Raw genomic sequence first — 18013 nt, 5'->3', positions numbered from 1 at the left:
TCTTTGAGTTTATGTGTGTAGAAATCAATAAAGATGTTCATTATATGTGTGAATAAATTATATTACAACAACTGTATGATGTAGTTGTGTTTTATCACGTGAATTATATCCATTATGTAAAGGTAAACATATACAGCTATTTTAAACACACACACACACACACACACACACACACACACACACACACACACACACACATACATTTTTCAAATAAATCCACATAAGATGATAATAATAATAATAATAATAATAATAATAATAAAAATAATAAATTATTTTGTTAATTTGAATACAAACTAAATTAATACCTGAACACTAAAAAAACTGCTAAAATGTTATTGCTGAAAAGTAGCATAGAAAAAGGATTATTGGATCATTTATGATTGACATGTTTAACATGAAGTTCCTTCAGAAACTTAATGATCTGTGTTAGAAAATGAAAACAATATATTCTTTTTGCATGAATGAGTCTATAACTGTGTTTGAATGTATTTTTTTGTTAAATGCACATCCAAAATAAAATACCCTCTTCAAATACAGTGGCAATATTCATGTCAGCTTCATAAAGAATGCTTTTTCTTTTCAATCTTTTTCAATGGATTTACTTTAAAAAATGTGTCATTTATTTTGAAAAGCCGCGCCGGAAGCGTCGGCTGCACGCTCTCGCGCTCTGACGCCCCTGACGCTGTGACGCTCTCGCGCTCCTCACGTCGTCCAGTGTTTGACAAAAGCTGCGAGCGGAACGTGTGCGGCGGTAATGGCTGCCAGGGAGAGCGAGGAGGACAACAAATGAACCCGGGACAAGCGACTCGAAGGTAGGCGAGCGGCGGCGGCTCGGCCCGGCACCTGCAGCGGCGGCGGCTCCCGGGACCTGCCGCGGCTGTCCCGGTACCTGCGCCGCACTGACCCGTCTGCTGGGGCCACTTCGGCTCCAGGTGTGTGTGTGTGTGTGTGTGTGTGTGTGTGTGTGTGTGTGTGTGTGTGTGTGTGTGTGTGTGTTCCGTCACGCGCACGCGCACACACGCACGCCCAGGACAATAACCTGTCAGTAGCCATGCTCCGGCGTGCCCCTGCTCCGTGTGCACAGCGCGGCCGGGGGAACGTGCGCTGTCTCCGGCTTACATAAGCGGGGTGCCGCGGTGCTGCGGGGAGCTGCGGGGAGCCGGACTCTTTGTTAGCCGCTGTTAGCTCCGCTCCTCTCCGCCCCGCCAGGCCACCGAGCCGCTGCCTCGTAGCCAATCAGCTAATTAGCACGGTTAGCATGCGGGGAGGGCGGGCGGGCTTCCTTCCTCCCTCCGTGTCCGGACGCTCTCTGTCCGGATACTTTCCGGGATGTTTCAGCCTGTGTTTGTGGAGCTGTGGGGGGATGAAGCTCACGTGGAGCAGGCTGTAACTTGTGTCTGGACAGCTGAAGTTTCTGTGGAGGGTCAGGTGGAAGGAAACTACTGGAAGCTTCTGTTATGATGCAGTCACGTCTCACTGGGCCAAGAGAAAGAACACTGTTACTTCACCAAAAGTCTCAAAACTAACAATCTATTCAAGTTTTTTTTTTTTCCCCCAATTGGTGTCAGCATCTTCAGAACTATCATTTACCACAATGCTTGTTTATTTAATACTGTGGAGGCTTTTGTGGCATTTCGGCTCTGTTTACATGATGTTGACAAGTGAAAACTGAAAACTTTATTCACATTTTGGGCTTCAGTTTGCTTGACAACAGGGGTCAGAGCAAGTGAAAAGGCAGCTTTTTGAAACTGGCCCTCAAGGTGGAACTTTTCAAGAATGTTGTGATTCCGTCTCTGTGGAAATGCAGCTTTTTTTAAATAGTTCTGTCGCCTTGTTAACTGAGGAAAAACACTTTTACCACACCACAAGTAAATGAAGGAAATAGTTCTTCGGGGCATGTGTGAGTACACTATCATACAAATGGGCTGTAATGTATGATTACAATATGTTACAGGCTTTATAGCTGCAATAAATAAGATTCTAAAGGATTCTTGTTTGTCCAGTTTTACACGGCAGCTTAAGTGAATGCGCTGTGTTTAAATTATTAATGAGATAAATGTGTTTTTCATGTTTTAACCAATTCCCAGGATGTACACTTTGAAGATTAATTTTTATTTTTCTGTGCATTTTTTAATTTGAATATTTAGTATGACATGTAAACACATGCTTATAGAATATTTCAAGAAAACTGCAATATTTGAAATTTAATTGAAAATGGATCTTCAAAATAGAAATTTTTGCACAAATTCCTTTTTTGTGTCAATTTCTTAAAATTATTTCTTTTTTCAAATCATAACGATATATTTTGGAAAGTTTCATTACAAGTTTTGTAAAAAAAATTAGGCCCATCTAAACATTAATATTTAAAATTGTGACTAAGCAGGCTTTGTATTGCATGTTTTGAATAGTGCTGTTCTGCATGTGAAGGCAGTTTTCAGCCCGTAACGTATCTCATTCATCAGTCCAAACCATCAGTTCCAAAGTTGGATTTAAAGTCGTCGTTGAAGTGTCAGTAATGCAACTTCCTGCAGAGAACCAAACACAGAGAAAGAATTTCAAAATAAAGTGCCATGTCAACCAACTTAATCCAATGTCTGTTAAAAATACAGTTTTCAAAATGGAAAAAAAAGCCTGATTATGTGATTAATCTTGATCTTTATTCATTCCTACATTAATTAATCTCAATGCCATTAACTCTGACAGCCTTAGTAGAAATATGTTTTATGTGAAAACTCAAATTGAAAGATATTTTAAACTCATTAAATGTTTTAAATTATTTGAAAATATTTATTATAAATTATGTTACGTGAATATTTATGTGGATTTTGAGTGTTTTGACCAAAATAAAACTAAATAATAAAACTTATTCATATTTACACAAATCTGTATGAATACAATTTTTAATTTATATTAGAAATAAACAGCCAGAACGTGAATTTATTCGTTGTAATAAATTAATATGTGGATTAAATGTGCTGCTCCTGACTGTTTGCCGTTCCTCAGCATCAGTCGCCTTGGCTGAAACTTGTGGGTCTGCAGGATGCAGAGCGCCGGTACCCGCCGGTCCTCGCTCGCCGTGCAGCGGGTCGCAGGACGCGCCGCATGAGGCCGCTCACTCGTAAACGCCTCAGCACCGTAACCAAAGACGCCTGTAACTGAATCCATCTGCAGTGTTGTGGGGAGTCGGGTTCTAACGGGGCGGCTCCGGTGTGTGAGGCCCCGGGGTCTCCTGGGACGTCCTCTCGCTGAGCGTCGGGTCTCGTCTCCCGCCACTGTTGGGTGGAATTGGCGTTTCAAGGCGTCCAAAACATTTGACAGGGTGTCCAGAGAGTTTTCGGTGGCTGACATGCAGCAGGAATAGAATCAGACCCCAACGGTGCATTTTAATGCTTTCTGCATATCAAACTGGACATGAAAAATGGCAGTAGTTTTGGCTTTTTTTTTTGTGTAAATAAATCGCTTTCACCAAAGTACCCTTTGTTGTTTATTTTCATTCATTTTAAATCTCCTGCTGGATCAAATATCAAAGACAAACCACATGGTCTTTCTCAACCAATCATATCGCTTGTTACGAAACGACAATCGAAAACTAGAAGCGAAGATGAAATGTGGATTTTCACAGTAATTTTGGTGAAAAAAGACAGTTTTAACCAGAATAAGACCATTTTAAGGTGAGAGATCTTAATCTAGATACCTTGTATGACTTTGGGAAAGCCGTCGCAACTTTTTAGGTTGTCTTTTGTGAAAATCGACCCTCTGGGAGACGAGTGGACGACTCGCTGTCTAATACTGCGTCTCCCCCGAAGGTGGCAATAAATCTGAGAGGAATGAACGACGGTGTGTGCAGGAGGAACACGTAGACGATTGAGGAATCCAGAGCGCTGACCTCACACACACCTTCAGAAAGCAGCTGCTTCGGTCTGGACAGACGTGTAATTAAAGGGCTGAGAGGTCATGCGGGGTCACGCAGGAGTCAGGAGCCTGTTGTTTGGATTTTCCACCTTTTACTGTGTGTGAAATTTTCCAGAGAGATCACGTATTCCTCATATCAGCACTGAGCCTGGTGCCAAATTACAAGCACTTGGCTTCCATGGTGGAGCTTTTTGAAAGCGCTGCTACTGCACAACATGCGCACCGCGATGTGGACGTGTGTTCTGGTGCTCGTTTTCATTTGTGGGTTTTTTCCCTGGCATCAAACCTGTGTGGAGGAATTTTTACGGCCCGTCTCAGGCCTGTGTAGAAGCAGCTGCTCTGGATGGAGATAGGCCGGCTGTACTTCCAGACGGGGTCGCCACGGGCAACCGAGGTCATGAGGAGTATGGCTCCCAGGCTAGGGCTAAGGGCTAAGACTTCAAGAACTCCATATGAGTGTGTCTGGAAGGTGGGGATCTTCATGTGAGTCTGGAGGGTGGGGATCTTCATGTGAGTGAGTCCTGGTGAGAAGCAGCTGGCTGGCTCTGTGTATTCCCGTCCTTTCCGTCTCCTAACCCCGGCGTCTCGTGTCCACAGTGAGGACTAGGATGGTCAGCAGCCAGCCGAAGTACGAGCTGATCCAGGAGGTGGGGCGCGGCAGCTACGGCGTGGTCTATGAGGCGGCGGTGAAGCGCACGGGCGCCCGCGTGGCGGTCAAGAAGATCCGCTGCCACTCGCCCGAGAATGTGGAGCTGGCCCTGCGGGAGTTCTGGGCCCTGAGCAGCATCCAGAGCCAGCACCCCAACGTCATCCACCTGGAGGAGTGCATCCTGCAGCGCGACCAGCTGGCCCAGAGGATGAGCCACGGCTCCAGCTCGCCGCTCTACCTGGAGGTGAGGAGCCAGGGTTCCGCACGACTCTCTTGAATTACAAGCCTCCGTCAGCGTGAGGCATTCCATTTGAAACCAGGAAGAGATCTCAGGAGATAGCTCCCAGAGAAATATTTTTGAAGCAGCTTTAAAGGTGCGCCGTGTCTCAAAAGATCCTTTAGATATCGTCGGAGCGGAGCGTAGTAAAGTCCAGAAGTGAGGTTTAAGGTTAGACTGAGCAGAGTTTGTTTCTTTGCTGATGACGCCATGTTTTTTTATGGTCTCCATATCTCTGAGTAAATATGATACCAGGATATTGTATGGAGACGTTGGGTTTGGAGATTACTGACAAGGTTTCTATACAATCCAGAAATTCAGCAGTAGAGGTAAAGATTTAAATGAATCGATACACATAATGATAAAAAACACGTGACTACTAGGAAATATTGATAATTAAAAGTTCCAAGAGTGATTAAGTTACATACAGGAGTGTATAGGGATGGTACCGTTCACATTTGAACTGATCTGATACCAAGACCCGGTACCTGGGAATCGGTACCAGTTTTCTATGCTTTTATGTGTTTATGTGGAAGGTTGATTTGTTGGTGGCTCAGACAAGTCGCTCATGGAAGCTGACAGATGCTAGCGATCCAACGGATGCTAGCATGCTAACCATGCTGAATACATGAGTTGTCGCGTAGATCTGAGGCTGTTCACTCCTCAGTCTTGAGAAAATCTTGTTCTTAACCAGGACCTTCCTAAGATTAGAAGTTTTACCACCACAGTGAGCGTAATCTGCTTTTTATTTTGAAAAGTAGATCTGTACTTTGGAGCTCTTTCTCGCCGGTACTCGGTAGACGAGATTCGGTCGGTACCTATAAAAGTTCTGGATTCGGTACAATTAAATAACGGTGTAAATCTGTAAATAAAAATTTGTTAGAACAAAGGTCTTAAGCTTGATTTAACTCTGCAGGTAGTCTGCATTGCCCTCAGTTCTTCAGAATATGAAAAAGTCCTCACTTTGGACAGTTGTCCTGTATTTAGAGACGAGGAAAAGACCATAACCTGAAGATCCGAGAGTCCGAGACGCCTCATGATTAAAGCATTTCCAATGAGTCTGTCAGAACCAGGATCATTTAAAGGTTTTGGAAAGCGTCCTATGAAGGATTTTATGTCTGAAACACAGTTGAAAAGGGCATCAACTGGCGTCTGCAGGCCAGACCCAGCGTGTCAGAGTCCTGCCGATAAGACCAGCAGCGGCTCTGCGGCAGGAACAACCAGAACGTCAAGTCCTGGACAGCCACAGCAGATAAGAGAGACACATGCTCCAGAAGAGAGACGAGCGCTGAAACGGGCTGACCAGATGGGGCAACGCCACAGTTATCAGGATCATCGTACGTCTGAGTTTGTTCTATCTCGGTACCGATCGGAAAGGCCTTTGTCTGTTCTGATCACCTCAGTGTTGGTAATGTTTTACCATCTTCACGTGCCGACCTGAGAGCTTGTTTCTGCAGTGAGTTAATGTTTAACCGTAAGACTCCCTGACCTGAGTGTATTTTATTATTTCACGTCACGTTCAGACCAGAACCGGAAGCAGGAAGGCTCGACTTTCACCTCACACGACACTGCCGAGACATTTGATGTGTGTTGACTTATGGAACAGGTCTTTCCCCAGAGCCTTTGTACTCTGACCTTTCCTAATGAGGAAGGGAAAGGAGGAAATAAAGGTAAGATAAACGACTTTCTGCTGTCGGGCCAGGCCGTGACGGAGGAGCCCATCGCCAGCAAGAGCAGAGTGTGAGGAGTGTAGCGAGAGGTTGAAGCTGGTGACAAATTACAGACACTAGATGTTGGAGGTGCTGTCCAGTCTGTGCCGAAGCAGAGAGGATTTGTGGGATTTCAGTGCTCAGGATTAGGTATGCGAAAGTAAAGTGGACTTTCAGGGAATGTGGCTCTAAGAAGTAAAACTGCTTTCATTTTCACTGTGACTCATGAGTTTACTGTGAAAAGAATCAGACCTGAATTTACCTGCTTTGAAATACCACATAATTATGCGCGTCTGCGCTCCTGCTGGACTCTCAGAGGAGTTTGTAAACTCCTGACAAAGAGTAGTTCTTTATTAATGGCTGACCCTGAATGTTAAATCAAACCTTTTGAAGTTCTTAAATCTAATAGTTGTGGTGTTTTGTTTGGCTCCTGAGTTGATTGTCTTTGATTCGTACATCAGTGAGTCGTTGGCGACTGGAACTGTTAACGAGACGCTAAATTGAGTGGAGTAGTACTGTCTTATAATGCAATATGTAAAAACCCCCAAAACTGAACATCCTGCATGTATAAAGTCCTTCAAACGATAACCACAGCCTGTGCGTCGTTTCTGTCTCATCATCCATCGTTGACACTGAAGGGTTGAAATGCAGCTCAGAAATCCTCTTTATTCAGAATAAATGTCTCTGAATAGACATTTCCACCTGGTGGTTAAAGGACGAATCAGATTCTTCTGTTTTTAAGAGTTATCTGGTGTTCTGAGTTCCTCAAACCAGCGGTTGTCGAGTGTTTGTGGACTGAGATAAAGTCAGGTTCTGATCACAGCCTGTCAGGTCCGTGGTGGAAGATGTCGTCACGCTGAGCGTCTCGTCGCTTGATGAGCTTTGGATCGTCGATCAGACTGTCATCTGACTGTTCAGTTCGCCGTTTCACCAGCGGGGAAGTGTTCCCATTGTGTAATCCACTCGTCCATTTCCTGCTTACTCAACAATTCAGCCGGCGTCACGTGTGTGTGCGTGTGTGTGTGCGCGCGTGTGTGTGTGTGTGTGTGTGTGAAGCTTTCTGATTTCTTTCCTGTGTAGAAATATTGATCTGCGGCGCGGCGGCGGCACACGGCCGGCCGGTGGAACTGGTTTCCAGCTGGTTAACAATGAGCCTTGTTATGACGGGACTGGTGTGACGGGCGTTGGTGTCGTCACGCCTCGTAATGGAGACTCGCTGCGAGGCCTCAGAGGACGACTTTAACTCCGGCGGCGTCAAGAATTCAACTGGATCCTGTGCTGACAGGGAAACTTCTGTTTGCTTTACTCTTGATGACGCATTTTTTGATACATAATCCATGAAATCTGATAATCTGATTGTGTTTTGAGGTCTGATTACCGTCTAGAATTGTGGCTATTGGCTTTTTTAAAGTGTTGGTTCTGGATTAAAGAGGAGCTCCCAGTTTAATTAAATGGTCGTAATGCTGATTGCTTATTCTGAGTTCACAATAGTAACCTTTAAGTACAAACTTCTGCAAAATGGGGATTTTTAATCGAGACTGTTGAATATATCCAAAATATATACCTGTATTTAAAAAAACAAACTCTTTACTCCAGAAAATGAGGACGCTCTTATCATGAAGCCCGTTTTAATGGAACCTTGCCGAAAATCTAATTTGTTCTGAAATATCCACAGTTTTCCTGGTGGTTTCAGCGTCCCGGATTGGAGCCTCTTCCAGGCCCGTTTCAGCCTGCAGGCCTTACGTTTGACACCTCTGGTCACCAGACACTTGAAGTTCAGCGTTCCTCCACTCATTTCTCAAGCAAGTGTCCGTCAGTTGTCAGTCGCGGTTTCCAAAATAAAAGTCTGTTTTTAAAAGAGAAGTGCAGTCGATTCCAGCCGGTTGAAGAGCGGCGTTTCCTCAGGAGGACCTGGAGCCGGGTCAGGGGGCCGGCGGTCTCGGTGGAGCTTGGTCGGCCTCGGAGCGGCTCTCCCCGCCGATGGCCGGCCTGGGCGCTCCCCTCGCCGCCATTGTGACAGCTCTCATTCAGTTTTCTGCAGCGCTGGCGTTGGACACTTTCCCAGAATCCCCTTCATTCCCAGCTCTTTTCTTTTCTTTTTTTTTTTATTGCTCTGTAATGTTCCACTCCGGCTCACAGAGGAGATGACGATGATGATGATGGTGATGATGAAGATGACGATAATGGGGCTGAATTATCTGGCCGCACCAGCTGAGTCTGGTCTTTCTGGGTCAGGGTTTGGCGAGCGGCATGTCCAACAATTAGCAGCCCTTGTTTACAGCAGGAACAGAGCAACACACACTCTCAACGCACCACACACACTCAATGCACCACACACACTCGGCTTCAGTGGTGTCTGTTTTTTTTTTTTTTTAATTAAATATCCTGGAGGGGGTTTTTCTCAGGAAACCTGAACCTGTGCTACGGTTCAAATTCGGGCTGGACGATATGGCCAAAAATGTTATCACGATAAAGGTCTTAATTTCGGTCGATATGATATAATTCCGATATCGATATAAATAATACAAAAGCCTCAGAAAAACTGTTAAGAATCATGCATATAATGTACTACCCGTAAAACTAGAAATGATTTATCCAGGAAGCTCCTCCAGTAAAACATTTTAGAAATAAAAACTACAATAAATTAAATGTTTACCTTTTATTTAAGAAATATGAAATCACTGTCATACAAACGCAAGTTTCACCTTTTTCAATATAAATAGCTTTAACTTTACACTTAAATACAGTTATGTTATTGTTATGGATTCAAACAAAGGTGCTTCAACCAGGAAGAAAAACAAAAGTGCTCAGAATTACTGCAATAAACAGAAACAAGAGTGAGCAACAACAAACAAATATTACTGGGACAGGGGATTGAACTAACTGCCATACACTCACCTTTTCAATAGTAATAGCTAGTCTAAACTACAACACAGTTTTTATTATAAAAATAAAAGTGCTTAGAATTACTAAGGTTAAGTACAGATTACTTCAGGTTGTAGTGATTATGGTGACACTGCAGCGAATCCCTGTACTGTTTGTTTTTTTTGTTTTTTTTGTGGTGTTTGTCTTCACTGTTGCAGCGTCTTGTAAATTGTAGACGCTCCCTGAACCCCGCAGCTCCACCGGCTGCTAATCGAAAACAATATTGCTTCTGCTGCTTGATAGACTGATACTTTTAATGACAATGAGCTTGTAGCATGTCGTCCAGCTCACAGCGATGGGATGGAGGCGCCCTGTGTGTGTTACTGACGTTTAGTTAAAGAGTTACTGAGACCGAAAGTCCGCATCTGTCAATATGCTGCTAACTTTAACAGACTGTTCAGTGAATGATAAACCCAATTCGTGGCCACGAGTTAATATTTCGTGCGCACGATTTATTATTTCGTGGCTACAAATTAGCTCGTGGAAGCTTGTTCAGTCGCGTTTACATCACGAGTTCTCATTTTGGAGCTCAAACTCACCGCGGTGGAGCTCAGCTTGTAGCCTGAGCCGAGGACGGCCCGCTGTGGCTGCAGAGCACTGATCACTCTCCGTACTTCCTGCTCGGCTTGAATCAGCGGCGCCGTGAACAGCAGTTAATGATTGTGACACGCATACTGTAATGCACTATATCGAAAGTGTGTTTAAAACTCATATCACCGTTATGGAATAAAAATATAGCGCGGTATATATTGATATCGAAATTTTGTCCAGCCCTAGTTCAAATTCAAATTTATAAGAAAACTAGACTGAAGTCAACATTTAGACAAATTATTATTTTTTTTTTAATTCAAGAAAAGTCAAAACAAAACATGTTTCTCTTTTCAGATTCTCTTTAACTACTAGTCCTGCTTGTTTTTGAGGTTGCTTTTATAACAAAAAAATAAATAAATTTTTTTCAATAATTTCCATCAAAAAGTGAATTTCTTGTCTTTAAATAAGGTCTAAATAAGGCAGCTTGTGTTCCTGACTGGGAGTTTGCATGTTCGTCTTCAGGAATGTCATCATGTGTTCATCCTCAGGCAGAAGCTGAGCTCTCTGAACACTTTATACTCTTTATAAACTGAGTCCTGATCCTGCTGTTCTGATCTAAATCCTTTATTAAATGTCATTTTTTTTAACCGGTCAGGTTATGTCCTTTTATTCTGCCCAGACCTGGGAATGATTCAATTAAACATTCAGACCTGCGTCTTTTATGGGCGCGTCAGAAGTTCTGACCAACAGGTGTCGAAATGTTTCCAACATCCGAGGACATTTAGATTCCTGAAAACTCGGACTTCAGTTTGAAGATCTCCTCATTTCTTGGTCAGATATTTGCAAAGCGGATTTTATTCCCCTTCAAGGTTATTGATAGATGAGCGATCAGGTGATTTTTCAGGGACTAGGAGTGTGAAATCCCTGGCTGAGCGTTATTTCCAGTGTCTCTGTGTTCAGTCTGCCATCCGTCGGTTCAGAGACTCCACTAGTGACTGAACGCAGAGCTAACAAAGACTCGGAGTTCAGCTTCAGAGTCCCAGCTGGTCTTTTTTAATCCTGAAAACCATCGTTGATAAATACAACCCAGCGTTTGTGCTTGTAATTCGACACCAGCCTCGTCGTCTTACCAGCTTAAAAATGAGGTATTTAAGGTCTCAAGCTCTGAATTGAAGTTTTTTTTATCTGGTTGACGTCCATTAAACCACCATCTCAACAGCGCTTGTAATTTCACTCCGGCCTCACTGCCTTTCCTGCAGCTCGAACTTGGTCTCTGTTTGGGACACAGAGTCTGTAACGCCTCTGGTGTGAGTGGAGGTTATCCTAGTCACATGTTCAGCTCCAATCCAATACTTTGACGTATAATTTGGTAGTTTGAAAAGATAAGTTTGTGTTTAAAGGTCGCAGTCAAGCGACAGGTCATGCAACGCCGCTGGAGTCTCAAAGAATCACCCAAACCCCCTTTAATCCTCTGGAAATACTCTAAATATGTTCATTTCCTGATTGACGAGGACGTTTTGTTTCAGCGCGACGCCGCCGGGACGACTGAATGTCCCCAGGTGGAACGAATCAAGTCTTATCTGATGTTTTCATCGCAGATCAGCGGCGTTCTTTCCAGTGACGAGTTCCTCACACAGCGAGACTCAGAGTCTTTCAGAGAGCCTGTGTGTGTGTGCGCGTGTGTGCGTGTGTTTAATCTGCCATTACATTCATGATGTCTCGCCTGTCAACTCGCATTGAGAATGAAATCTGAAACAAAACGTGGACGGCGGAGTTTTTCACGTCAGTTTTGAGTTTCTCAGAAGAACGCCGAATGCTTCATGGAGTCGTCACTGCTTCCTCATAACTTGGGTCTGACATTCTGGAAGCTTTGGCCGAAACGGAAACTGAACTCTGAATTGATCTATAAACCTCTGTGCTCAGCGCTGCCCCCTTCAGGGAGACAGGAGAACTGCATGTGAAACAAACTTGAAAACTCCTTCGTCTTAAATGTTTCTTCCATTTAAACAGACGCCAAACAAACGCAAATTCAAAAGTGTTGTGTGAACAGGGTCTAACAGGAGTTCTTCTGGGGTGTGTGTGTGTGTGTGTGTGTGTGTTGCAGCTGGTGGAGACCTCCCTGAAGGGCGAGATCACCTTCGACCCCTGCTGTGCCTACTACCTGTGGTTCGTCATGGATTTCTGCGACGGCGGCGACATGAACGCCTACCTGCTGTCGCGCAAGCCCAGCCGCAAGACCAACACCAGCTTCATGCTGCAGCTGGGCAGCGCCCTGGCCTTCCTCCACCGCAACCAGATCATCCACCGCGACCTCAAGCCGGACAACATCCTCATCTCGCAGGCGCGCACGCCGGCCGGCGCCGCCGGCGAGCCCACGCTCAAGGTGGCCGACTTCGGCCTGAGCAAGGTGTGCTCCGCCTCGGGGCTCAACCCCGAGGAGCCCGCCAGCGTCAACAAGTGCTTCCTGTCCACGGCGTGCGGCACGGACTTCTACATGGCGCCCGAGGTGTGGGAGGGCCACTACACGGCCAAGGCGGACATCTTCGCGCTGGGCGTGATCATCTGGGCCATGGTGGAGCGCATCACCTTCGTGGACGTGGAGACGCAGAAGGAGCTGCTGGGCAGCTACGTCCAGCAGGGCTCGGAGATCGTGCCGCTGGGCGAGGCGCTGCTGGAGAACCCCAAGATGGAGCTGCTGATCCCCGCCCGGAAGAAGAGCATGAACAGCCACATGAAGCAGCTGATCAGGGACATGCTGTCGGCCAACCCGCAGGAGCGGCCGGACGCCTTCGAGCTGGAGCTCAGACTGGTCCGCATCGCGTGCAGAGAGCTGGACTGGGACACGTGAGGGACCGGCCGGCCCCGGACGCCGCCGCCGCCGCCGCCAAGCACACATCCGCTACAGTTCCCTCTAAAAACAACCCCACCGCCCTCCTCCCCTCCTCCACCTCCTCCTACGGGTTTTATCGTGTTTGCGTCGGGAACAATAACCGGTCCTCGGCTCAACCTTCATCCACTGGGGGGGGGGGGCGGGTGTGACTCCCACTGCTGCTGCAGCTTCGTCTCAGGCTAATCACGTCACAGCTTCCACTCTCTTCCCCACGCCGTCGCCGGAACGTGGCGGAAGAGCTAAAAACAAAAAAAAAAAAAACCAGGCCGTTGAGTTAAAAGAGCGACGGTCGGACAGCTTGTCTCCAAATACCATCTCGGACTCGGTGCTAATTCTCACTAAATGCAATACGAGACGTCATCCTGTGATTTTTACAATGTCTGTGGTGGAATGTTTCAGAGCCGTTTACTGGCTTTGATTAAAAAAAAACAAACAAAAACAGCTGCAGCCTGGTCGTAACCACCAGCAGAAATCTTCACGTCGAGATTTGAGTCTACTTTGGCATCAAATGCGGAAACGAACGCTCAGGTATTATAAATAAATAAACAGTACGATGGTATTCGTAGACAAACGTCTTCCGTCGACGTCCGTGTTGCTCAGCAGTCTTGGAGGGGGGGTGGGGGGGGAATAGCTGCTTGTTTTTGTTTTGTTTGTTTGGTCAGCGTTTTGGAACACATGGGTGGAGTCGGGTTTATCAGCCAGTGGTCGCAGTTGGCAGTTTTTCTTCTTCTTCTTCTTCCCGCCCTTCTGCAGACATCAAGATAAGAGAACTGGTCCCTCTCACACCCCGGCCTGTTGACCAGAATGTATCCGGAGGATCCAGACCCGCCTTTATGAAGCCTTAAAAACTAGAATACTGAACTGAACGAGCCCACAGGATTGTGTTCAGAAACTGGTTTTCTTCAGCAGTAACGGCGAAGTGCTCGACAGACGGTCGAGAACGTATCGAGTAATTCAGTGATGGTAGATTTAAAATTCTCTGGTGCGGCCCTGCCGATGGATGACTCCGTATGGATGCTCCTTAGCAGCGTTAGCATCACAGTGGCTAAAGTGTTAGCAGTGAGGAAATGAAATCAAACAGCCTCGATTAGTTTCCGATATGCCTCCACACCTGCCGATCGCGACTAAACGAAAAAATAATCAGATTACTTGACAGTGAAAATGATCGTTGGCTGACCTTTACTTGATGAATTCTAATGGAGGCGTCTAAACGCAGAGAAAAGCTGGTGAGTCGGTTTATCGTCTGGATGTTTCTGCGTCGGTGTCTGAGCACAGCGTCGTCGCTGCTAATGAAAACCAGCTCCGGGTTTCAGAAACGAGGGGTAGAATCCGGACCACCTCTTGATAAAGCGGCACCGGACTCAATGTGACTTCCTAAACTCGCCTGCTCTCGGCGACGAGCGACAGCGACACGAATCTCCACCTGAGATCACTCAGCGACTCATTTGGCTAAAGCACTTTCTCCAAAAACAAAAATAATTGACCTGTTTGTATTTATTCCTCTTTACTACCTGTGATTCCGGATAGGCAGCGAGAAGACGCTTCGCACGCCGCCCCGCCGCTCGCCGCGTTCTCTCTGACACGTCAGACGGCGGCGTTTAACTGGATCTCCCCTCGCCGGCCGTCGCCCCCCCGGCTCGGGATCTTACAGTAATCCCCTTCTTCATGCTTCCGACAGGCTAATTCTAAGCCTATTAAGTTGTTGCAGCGCTTGGCAGAGCATCACGCTCCAGACCCCCGTTTTGCCTTTCAGGTCATTCATAACGTGTGCACTTTTTAAAAAAAAAAAAAAAAAACAAGAACCGAGTAGAACCAAACAATCTTGGCAGGAAATCAGACTTCCTTCAACTTGTTGCCAACATGTTTCAATAAGATGGCCTTTAATCTCCCCTCCTCCTCCCGGCTGAGCTCCAGCTGTCGTCATGATGCGAGGATAAGAATTTGCCTGCACTCTTTATTTTGTTGTTGTTGTTGTTTCCACACTGGAGCGGCCTCGCCGGGTTTGCACTCAGACGGAATTGGCAGACGCCGCGTTCTCACGAACCCCGTCAAGGTCCGGGATGAATGAGGCCTGGCGAGACGAGCCGAACCCGACGCCTTTCGCCAGGTCTGACTCATCGGTAGTCCGTGAAAAAGAGAACGCCGCGACGGCAGTATTAAAGATTTGAGAATGTGGGCGTGAGGGTCCTGCCGAGTTTGGACCGGCGGGTCGCTCGCCCGGCTCCTCCAGGCTTGAAGAGCAACCGGCGGGTAGGTGAGGTCGGCAGCGGCCACGCTTCCTCTCCGGCCTGATCTTCCTCCGAGGTTGCCAAACCGATGCTCTTTGTGGGGTCGTCGACGAGATTTCACCCTCTGATTTGTCAGTTCCTTTTTTTGCACATGTGTAAATACTGTATAGGATCGACGGGGGACGAACAAGGTTCTTGTACATTCGGCCGCACGCGCTCCGTTTTCGAGAGCCGGGAATCGCTGGTCGTGTAAAATTGCTGTGACTGCTCAGATGTTTATTTTTATTTTCGCCCCTCCCGGCGTCGGTCGACCGTCAATCATTGAAGAGATGTGATGTACCTACAGGTGAGTACAGTCGCTGTGCTAGTGCTAATCGTAGATCGGCCTCTTGTTTGTGATGTGGTGTAAGCGAAACGCTGGTGTCCGTCGTGGGTCAGCTCCAGTCGTCCTGTCCGTCCGGTACGAGGGGGGAGGGGGGGGGGGTGGGGGGTTTCTCTGGAGACGGAACCAGTCTCCCCCGGGGGTTTTGTGGTCATCCGTCATGTCCACCCCGATCCGGGGCCTTCGCGTAACGTACCAGCTGCTCCGCTACATCCTGGAACTTGGACATGTAAGTCACTGAGCGGAGGGAGGAATGTTGAAACTGTTCTCATCACACGGGTCTGCGGTAGAGGTGAGGAGGAGGCTTTTCCACTGTGACCCCGAACGGCAGGGCCTTCACACACCGGGCTAAAGGTTCAGGAACGTCTGTCCACCTTTAAATGGGCTGTCACGGAGAATCTGAAGAGAGATATTCAGTAGGCCTGCCACAAAGTTCACAAACCTTCGAGAATTTCCTCATTTTCTGCATCTTTTGGACATGGAATGCGGTTTGATTAAATCCACTCAACACCACGCGGACGTCGTTGATCCTGGTTGGAAAGTGAGCCTTTAAACCAAGGCCGGTTACCATGAAGACGCGCCGATTTTATGTTTTCGTTTCAGAAAACAGCGTCCGCTTATCATGCCAGGCCACTAGTTGGTGCTGTTGGTTTGTTTTTGTCATGAAACCACACACACAAGCTGCAGAGAACAATTCACGATCAACGTTACTAGTGGAGGAAACAGACACTCACCCAGCCAGACGAAGTTGGGTTGTTATTCCCACCACCAAAGCTCGCCCTGCGTTCTACAGTCTGCGCTGACGAACCGTTTAGGTGGCTGCAGGTGGAGCTCTTTAACTCTTCTTAGCTCATATGGCTCACAGCAACAGATGAGTCTTGTGAAAACCTATTCAGACCCAGATTTGCCAACTCCTGACTCCAATCAGCGTTTATTAGCTTAGCATTGCACTCACTTTTTCCACCTGCATAAAGTTTAATAGATAAACTTGAGAAACCTGAAGAATTATGACCTGGATGAAGAAAAGAAAAATCCCGTTTTATGACCACTGAATGCAGAAAAAGCTGGAAAATTGAACCAATGAAGGAGGGACTCGCTGAACAATACCAGATTTAAAAGTGTTGTTTTTGCAGGTGAACGAGATAAACCCCGGTTTGTGAAGGCCTTCAGCCGTTTGTTACGCCTTTAATGACAGGAGAGATTTGCTGCTACGTCGGATCCATCCAGCTCGCTACGCACACCGCCACTTGAAGTCATCGTTTGGCTCGTTTACGCCTGGGAGCCGAGGTTTCCGCGACACAGAGCTAGCTGCAGACCGCTGCTGCCCTCCACACTGCCTGTAGAAAACTGCTGCTCACATGCATGAGAATGAAACTTTCACCAGTCTGCTGCTGTTTGATGATGGGTGGACGTAATGAAACGCCAAGAGAGTGGAGACACCACACGGTCCTTCACTCTGTTGGTACAAAGAAAACAGACAGAAAGACATTTTCTGAACGAATGTAGACTTGAACAGCTGCCGATATGATTGAGATGCTTTAACAATTGGGTTTTGAGTGTAAGCCTGATGGCGTGATGCTGGAGGAAAATGAAATCTGCTTGTTTACCTCAGGATTTAAGAGTTTCAAACCTGAATTCCTCACTCTAGGGTGTTTCTAACTGAGGGTATTTACCACTTTGACAATCCAAATTTGTGCTGCATTTACTTAAGACCATGCTCGTTTTACCTCTTCTTTTGTTTTGGAAGAAAAAAATAAATGCAGATTTAGTAAAGATTCTGTGTGAAAACAGATACATTTAATGTGAATCTCTACAGTTGTCCAGGATGCAGGAATAATCTCATTGAGTCGAACATTGGATCTTAAACCGTCTAACCAGGAACTGTCACTCAACACAAGTAGCGTATTTCCATCTGTATCCCTGAGGAGGACACGTGACCAGGAGGACCACTTCCTGGTTTCTTGTGTTAACAGGTGATGATTGTCATCTGCGTGGGATACAGGACTTTGGTGAAGTTGTAATGATTTTCACAGATTGGGACGTCCGACATCTCGGGTAGAGATTTCCTGATTATGCAATCAACACGGGAGACTGTGTCTTCAAGATGCAAAGGATTATGGGAACTCCAGATCCAAAGCAGTGACTTTAGTGATACTGCAGTGAATAAAGTGAGATTATTAGACATCTTGGTTGCGGGTTTGTAATATGCAGACGGTCCCTGAACTCTGGCTGCACATAGAGATCAGTGTTATTCCTGCTGCTCCAGAGACGGATTCTTCCTGTTAATTACCGTACTTTTTTTTTTTTTTTTTTTTTAACAGAATTATTGATGCTAACAGTCCCAATCTGTGGACACCAAAGTCTTGTATCCTGTGAGAAACTAGAACTTGTTTTCTCTTGACTTGTCCCTTCAGGGGCCCTTAATTATCTGACATGAAATTTTAAAGTAAAAAAAATCACTGAATTTTAGTGAATAAGGCGCCAAGCTAATTAAACTGGCTTCTAAT

The 18013-nt window shown here is 46.2% G+C and overlaps 1 protein-coding gene across 2 annotated transcripts; it reads left to right on the top strand.

Moving 5' to 3' along the window:
* Positions 1-699: 699 nt before the first annotated feature.
* Positions 700-18013, top strand: pdik1l (PDLIM1 interacting kinase 1 like). Of its 2 annotated transcripts, none has more exons than XM_030120985.1 (3): positions 700-815; positions 4513-4808; positions 12111-18013. In XM_030120985.1, exons 2-3 carry the CDS (start codon positions 4524-4526, stop codon positions 12852-12854), a joined length of 1029 nt encoding a protein of 342 aa, XP_029976845.1. In that variant the 5' UTR covers positions 700-815; positions 4513-4523; the 3' UTR covers positions 12855-18013. The 2 variants fall into 2 exon arrangements, with proteins under 2 accessions (XP_029976845.1, XP_029976846.1); XM_030120986.1 differs by lacking the exon at positions 700-815 and adding an exon at positions 817-935.

Source organism: Salarias fasciatus, chromosome 22 (assembly GCF_902148845.1).
Source record: "Salarias fasciatus chromosome 22, fSalaFa1.1, whole genome shotgun sequence".
In the NCBI taxonomy this organism is placed as follows: domain Eukaryota; kingdom Metazoa; phylum Chordata; class Actinopteri; order Blenniiformes; family Blenniidae; genus Salarias; species Salarias fasciatus.
This window is presented reverse-complemented; position numbering and strand designations above follow the sequence as displayed.

Coding starts and splice junctions, on each gene's coding strand:
- pdik1l (XM_030120985.1), top strand. CDS start 4,524: ATGGTCAGCAGCCAGCCGAAGTACGAGCTGATCCAGGAGGTGGGGCGC. Junction 4,809..12,110: donor GCTCGCCGCTCTACCTGGAG/GTGAGGAGCCAG, acceptor TGTGTGTTGCAG/CTGGTGGAGACCTCCCTGAA.